The sequence below is a fragment of the Euphorbia lathyris genome, chromosome 5 (genome assembly GCF_963576675.1).
Source record: "Euphorbia lathyris chromosome 5, ddEupLath1.1, whole genome shotgun sequence".
NCBI classification, from domain to species: domain Eukaryota; kingdom Viridiplantae; phylum Streptophyta; class Magnoliopsida; order Malpighiales; family Euphorbiaceae; genus Euphorbia; species Euphorbia lathyris.
The window spans coordinates 49149721-49156967 of record NC_088914.1 but is presented as its reverse complement, the minus strand read 5'-3'; the positions used below and the strand labels follow the sequence as shown (position 1 = coordinate 49156967).

Here is a 7247-nt window from a genome sequence, read left to right as displayed (position 1 = left end):
GAAGATCACCCTCTTTCGAATGATTCAAGAGTCCTTTGCCACTTATAGAGGGTTTTGCTCTTTGTGGAGAGATGCTGTTATCTTATCCTGTCTTCTGGCTTTCCCTAGGCCGCCTCCTGCTCCCAACATTATCCCGCTCCATTGGCTTAAACCTCCTCCAGGATGGGTTAAAGTCAATGTCTTTTCTACCCCTCCTTCTTTTGCTTATATGGCTGAATTGAGAGCCGTTATTTTCGCAATTGAACTTGCTTGGGAGAAAAGTTGGCATCAGCTTTGGGTTGAGTCAGACTCAATGTACATAGATAATCTGCTTAGACATCGTTGCATATGTTCCTTGGAATATTCGATAAAAGTGGTTGCATTGTCTCAGCATTTGCTCTAGGATGAACATTCTCTTTTGACACATCTTTCAAGAAGGAAACAGAGTTGCTGATGCATTAGCAAAATTTGGAGTCTCTTCCTTAGTGATCAATTGGTGGACTTCAGTTTCTGCTTTTTGCCACAGGTTTATCAAAGATGACATTTATAGTATTTCGCACTTGCGTATTTCTTGACTTTTCTTTTCTTTTCTCCTCCCCCCTTCTTTTGTTTGTTCTCCTTTCTATTCTCTTGTTCAAACACTCACCTTTTTTCTTTTATTAATATATTGCGGGTTTGACAGTTCTTGGGCCATGGATGCTCACCCCGCCCAAGTTCTCTCTCGTCCCAATTTCTATGAAAAAAAAAGAACAAAACATATATTTTGCGGCTTTTCTCGCACATAATATAGACAACTGCGATAAAGAAAAGGATAACGACCTCAAAAATTATATGGTAGAGTAAATTTGAGCCATTGACCTTAATGATTGATCATCGATAATTGTCATGTTTATTTTATCATATGTAATCTCATTCTTTCGGTTATGCATGTTAAGCTTTTAATTTAATGCATTATGCTTTATCATTCTTTCTCTGTATGTTTTTTTTTTTTTTTTGGAATTACTTTCTATGTATGTTTTTATATATATTTATTCTCACAATCAAAATTTGACTAAATTAAGTATAATATATCTTTGTGAATATTTTTATTACCTCGAATATATATTTTTTAAGTGCTACATACCTAAAGAAGTCTGATCTTCATTATTTTCCCAATTAAAAAAAATTAACATATTGTTAAATTTTATTGATTCAATTAATAATTATCATTCAATCAGTTATTTTGTTAAATTAAAAAAATATATATATATAACAATTGAGATGTGATTTCTATCTAGAGATCTAGTTTAGTTTTTTAGAAAATAAAAAGAAAACACAATTGTATTGTTTAGTATTTAAAATTGAAATTTGTCTTATTTAATTTTGGTATTTTGTGAGAAACGAAGTCAACAAAGTAATGGATCAAAGTAGCCGGCGTCTAAAGAAAAGAATCCACTTTCCAAGGAAGTAGCAAACAAATAGAATATAGTAGAACGTTTTGTTATTTTCTATTTTTGAGATTTGAAAGTATCTAACTTTTTCAGTAAATGTTTAGAAGAAGGCAGAAGCATACAATTCATTTTTTTCTCATTATCTAGAAAGTAAAGTCGGTATATGCAATGATGTTACACCCACAAATTTGACATGAATCTTACACACTGACCTACAGGCCATTTACAGCAATCATCCAATCCCACCCAACTTAACTTTCATTCAAATTTTAAAAAGTATGAAGAAGAAGAAAAAGTAATTAATTGTTTTCTGTTGCTCTATTTACACTCCACAATCAAATCTGCCTTGTTCTTGATGCTTGCCCTGGAGGAGGATCATGAGTAAACACTGTATTTGCTCTTGTTGAATATAATAATGGGTAATCACTCAAGTTGTAACCGTTTTGTCCTACCATCCCATATGATGGGTGAGGAGGAGGAGACAGGAAACAACTTTTATGTGCTGGTCCATAATTCCGCAATGGGCTAGAACACGGGGATACTGGTAAAGATGTTATCATTCTTCCGTCATCCCTGCATATCATATCATATCATATCACACCCCCTTTAATTAATTCTTTACAATCATCAACCATACACTTTCAATACAACATACCTAGCGTTTTTCAATCCTCTTGTATTAGTAACCACTTTCTTCATTGCATAGTCTCCATCACATGTCCTGTTTGAATGGAGATCTAACAAAGGCTGCTTCCAGATTAATTTAAACCAATTAGCAACACTAATGTGTAACTAGGCATCACATATGTAAATATACCGGTACACTACCATGTGCATCTAATCAAACTTAGGAACAAGGGCCATATTTCCCCCAAGGTAACTAGGGAAGACCAAATATCTGGAGACTTCACAAAAGGGAGAAGAGAAGGGGACGACATGTGAAGAGTGAACATTAATGTCTATGATACTCATAGTATTAGGCAGTGATGATAGCCTTAAATAAGAGTGATATCATGTTATTTCCTAATTTTGTAATACCAGCTGGGAGATTGGGTCACTCCTTGTGTGGCCATTTTGGTGTTAAGACTCTACATAGCTTACCTAGCAGCTTATCTTGTTCTCGACTCTTATCATTTGGTTTTAAATACAACTATTTTTCTTCCTATTCTCATATTCTGCTTGGTTAATTTCTTATTGCATTCTAGACAGTGCATCTCTATAAAACCTTAGCTCAATTTTACCTTTTCCTAAGTAAATACCAACAAAAATTACCAAAGGAACCCCTTGAAAAAGAGTAAAATTGAGGGTTTCCGATCATGGGGCAATATTGGGCCACTGTACGATAAGAATAAAACTGATGTTCTCCAATTATCTTAAGAGGCCAAATTGCCCTTATCTCATCAATTAGCTTGACATTCTCAGCTCAATATGCACAAGTTCAACTTCAAAGAAATAAATACAGCACAACAGCAATATTTACAAACTGCTGTTGTATCATGCAAATGGTTTACAAAATAACCTGGTGGTGCAGGTAAAGATCAGTTTCCCTCCACATACTCTAGCATGTTCCAAAACTCCTAGCAGACATGTCATGCAAATGCTCTACTGACACAAAATAGATAAGACAATGGACCTTGGAATATAGAATATATTTACTGCAGAATTAAGTTGACAAACATACCGGAGTACGACTTCCATCAAATGAGTATGGGAAGGCATCCCTAGTAATGTTGTTGTTAGCAACTCTGGTTGTTTGATCCCTAACGAAAGGGTGGTCCAACAATTGTGAAGCTGTAGGGCGGGCTAATGGATCCCGCTGCAAGCAGAGCTTTATAAAACTTTTAGCATCACATGACAGGTAATCAGGTATATCAGGCATATCTTTACTGTTTCCAATTTTAAATATTGCAGCCACCTGTCAAATTCATATTAAAAAATGACTTCTTGTCTGCAAATAAATTAAAGCCAGCAATGAGGAAAGTGAAGTGAATTCTAAATTTTCCAGAAGCTCACCCCTTCATACTGGCTCCATGGTGGCTTTGATGTTGCCATTTCAAGAATTGTACATCCCAAGCTCCATATATCGACTGCAAGACTGTAGCCATTTGTATTCATTACAACCTGGCATGGCATCCACAAAAAAAAAAAAGAGACAGGAGGAAAATGAATCCTGATGAACTAAGAAAACCAGCAACAGAAAATCTAAAACAGGGACAATAACATAAATTTTTCAAATTCAAGTGGATTCGGAGATTTAATTTCTACTCAAGAGCCTTTAACCAGATCTTGCAAAGAGAATGCTATGTAATATTAAAATATTTTAAATATCAACTCTTTTACATGAAACGTTGTTGTCGTGTGACCAGAGGTCACGGGTTCGAGTCTTAGGAGCGGCCTCTTGCCAATTAAATTGGCAAGGGAAGGCTTGCCCCCAATACACCCTTGTGGTGGGACCCCTCCCCGGACCCTCGCTCAGCGGGGACGCGTAATGCGACCGGGCCGCCCTTTTTTTTTTTTATCAACTCTTTTACATGAAAGTTTTCCCGGCGACATGCACTTGAATAGAAACTACTTATAAGCTTTAGCACTTGAGTCCAAGAGTATTACAAGCAACAATAGCAAATTGGCATCTGCACATAGGGCAACACAGAATTTCAAGGAAGGAAGAAGGGTGAATGCATATCTTGGGATGAAGAAATACCTCAGGTGCCATCCAGTAAGGACTTCCCTTGAATGAAAGCATTGAAGAACAATTTGTGATCTGATTTGGAAGACAGTTGAATCAGAACTCATTTTATAAGCAAAACAAAACGGCAGTAAAAAGGAAAGAATTCAAATAATAGTATCATTCTTATGTAAGAACAAATTTTAAGTGAAATATCATCCCATCTTTAGAATTTATAAGCAAATGAATTCTTATCCACTTATGCAAGATTCAGGGTCAGCAATAAAACTCTAAAAGTTGAAATTAGACATACATGTTTAGCCATGCCAAAGTCAGCCAACTTGATTTCACCATTAGGGTCCACTAATATGTTTGCTCCTTTGATGTCTCTGCCAGGGAATATATCATAAGATTGACGAGACAGGATCTAAGATACAAGAACTACGTAGCCATGACTAGTTCAAAACATAACTACCTGTGTACAGTATTTCTTCCATGTAAATAAGCAAGCCCAGAAAGAATCTGCCTAGTATAACTTTGGATAACTGGTTCCTTAAAGGCGCCATATTCTTGGAGTAATTTATGAATTGAGCCACCAGATACAAACTCTAAATAAACTGAAAGTGTTTCATCACTCTGATGAAATGAAAAACCAGTTTTATCAATGGAGGGCCCATCATATAAAATAATCATATTTTCACATTTTCACATAGAAGAGTAAGGAAACCATACTAGTTCGCTTCCATAATATCGAACAATGTTTGAATGTTGAAGCTGACTAAGCAAATTTATTTCCTGTTGATAAGGGAAAGAAGGCAAAATAAACCATCAGCTGCCTAACATTCATAGATAACCTGCAAATGCATTACTGCGCTTGTAAAATGCAATCAAATTGAAGCTGTAAAACAAATTACCTGGTTCAGTTGCTTAAGACATTCTTTTGATGTCTGATCATCAGAAACAACTCGGACCTCTTTTATGGCACACATCTGGCCGCTCTCACTGTTTAAGTAACAATACTTAGAAGGGTCCAAAATATAACATATCGGAGCAAAATAATTGTACCATTTATGCAAACTCTTGCCATTTATTTCATTCTCTTGTAAAAAACTGCTAAGTCAATGAATTGCTGATAGTGTTTTCACGCAGAATAACATAAATCCCTGGTAGATGGTCATTAACAAAAAGGCCATGATCGCGTTGCATGATTGACAAGAAAAAAGCCACGTATGCCACTATAATTATATCTAAGTGAAGTGAAATTAATGAGCGCTTGAACACTATAATAATTAGGTTGGTCGAGAATTATTGGCATACCTGTTAAATCCAAGAAAAACATGTCCGAAAGTTCCCCTTCCCAGGAGCTTCCCTTTCTTCCATTTTGACATTGGTATGTTTTCAGCTACTACAGGAGTTCGTATGCCAGGCAAGGAAGAAGGGCTGCTAGGAGAACTTGGGGGAAGAGGCAAAGGATGACATTGGTTCTTCCCATCTTCCAGCCTTCCCGTTGGAGACTCCAAACTCATACCTCCCAACAGTGGATGAAGGGGTGATGTTGGCCTGCTGGCCCCCCTTGATGCAGGACCAGGACTTCTAGATCCAGGACCAGGGCTTCTGGAACCTGGTCCTGGACTTCTTGACCTTGGTCCAGGGCTTCTTGAACCTGTATTGAACCTTACCTCACCATTTCCTCTGTGATCAACAGATGACCAGAATTTGAATTAGTAGTTGCACTTGAGAATCAAATTGGACCTATTCTTTTAGTGCTAGAGAATTGTGAAATTACTTGTATTTAATACAAAAAAAAAAGTTATAGCTTCCGAGTTTGTACGACAACTCAAACATAACACTTCCTGTAAAAAGTAGAACTTCTTAGTTGTGGCCGGAATTGGCCGCGGAACGAAAAAGGATGGAACCTAAAAGGGCAAGTCCATCAGAACCTGCCTTTAGTGTTAAAAAAAGTAAGACCAAGTCCAATTAGCCAAGGGGAAAGATAGTAAAGGAAGAAAATTCGAGAGAAGGCAATGAAACTCTGAAAGGGAGAAGAGCTGGGAAAGAGGACAAATACGCAGAAATAAAAATACAAGACAGAACAAACAACATAGCCTAAACAAAATTCAGATAGCCTACGAAAACAACTTCGGTTCTCACCAGCAAACCCTAATCAATTGAACACAAAGGCGTTCCTTAATAAAACTTGTCAATTTACGAACTCGAAATAAATTGATACAATAATTCACCCAAAACCAAAGTCACCCCACCCCGTAAGAGAAAAATCTAGAAAAGCCAACCTGTAACCACCAAAAAGATTAGTGATATGATCATTGGCAATCGGATGATCTTCAGCGGATGAGCCAGAAGAGCTAACACTGGAGACAGAACCAGAAGCTGAGCCAGATCCGAAGCCAACCCCCCCGATCCCATGATCACTGGCAGAACCAGAAGGCGTAGGAAGTGGAAGCCCTCTCTTTTCAGCCGAATCGGAATCAAAACCCGAAAAACCAGAAGAGGCACAAGCAAAATCCTTGCTGACGCGTGGAGAATTCCGAGCTAAAACGAAGTCATCGAAAGTCTTGGTGGTAGTCTTCTTGTTAAGATCATTTTTGGCAGTAGGAGAGTTGTGTAGCTGATGCTTATCATCTTTATTCTTAGAGGATTTTTTCCCCCACCAAGCAGGCATCTCTCTTTTTAGCTAATAATAACTGAAGATGGAAAGGCAAAAGGAAAAGGAAAAAAGGAACTGCTGCGCTGCGCCTCTCCTCGGAGAAGAGAGAAGAAAAAGATAAGAGAGAGAAATCAATTTTCTTTTTAAATTCCAATTTTACTTCAGTATGGGATTTGATGTGTGTACAGTGGAGACTGAGAAAGATAAAACTTCAGTTTTTTTATTTTTTATTAACTACAGTATGTTTCTAAACAAAATGGAAAAAAAAAAACATGTTTTACAAACTCACTGAAAATCCAACCGAATTGACAATAATTTGATCGGGATTCAATGAATTTGATTAAATCGAATAAATTCATAAATAATATATATTTATTGAATAATTCCTTTAATTAATTTATATATAAAAATCTAAGATTATTACATGTCTGAAATTAAAAATATTAGATTTTAATACTTTTTATTTATTCATTCAATTATTTATTTATTATATAAGTTTATTATTCTA

At 36.4% G+C, this 7247-nt stretch overlaps 1 protein-coding gene across 1 annotated transcript; it reads right to left on the bottom strand.

The window, feature by feature from the left end:
- Positions 1-1524: 1524 nt before the first annotated feature.
- LOC136229095 (mitogen-activated protein kinase kinase kinase 3) lies at positions 1525-6917 on the bottom strand. Its single transcript, XM_066017661.1, has 11 exons — positions 6366-6917; positions 5392-5766; positions 4989-5076; positions 4807-4869; positions 4550-4710; positions 4388-4463; positions 4111-4170; positions 3423-3530; positions 3091-3324; positions 2065-2156; positions 1525-1982 (listed from the first exon to the last, which is right to left on the bottom strand). Exons 1-11 carry the CDS (start codon positions 6752-6754, stop codon positions 1745-1747), a joined length of 1884 nt encoding a protein of 627 aa, XP_065873733.1. The 5' UTR covers positions 6755-6917; the 3' UTR covers positions 1525-1744.
- Between the last annotated feature and the right edge of the window lie 330 nt (positions 6918-7247).

Coding starts and splice junctions, on each gene's coding strand:
- LOC136229095 (XM_066017661.1), bottom strand. CDS start 6,754: ATGCCTGCTTGGTGGGGGAAAAAATCCTCTAAGAATAAAGATGATAAG. Junction 4,464..4,549: donor GGAAGAAATACTGTACACAG/GTAGTTATGTTT, acceptor ATTCCCTGGCAG/AGACATCAAAGGAGCAAACA. Junction 3,531..4,110: donor CTTACTGGATGGCACCTGAG/GTATTTCTTCAT, acceptor ATGCCATGCCAG/GTTGTAATGAATACAAATGG.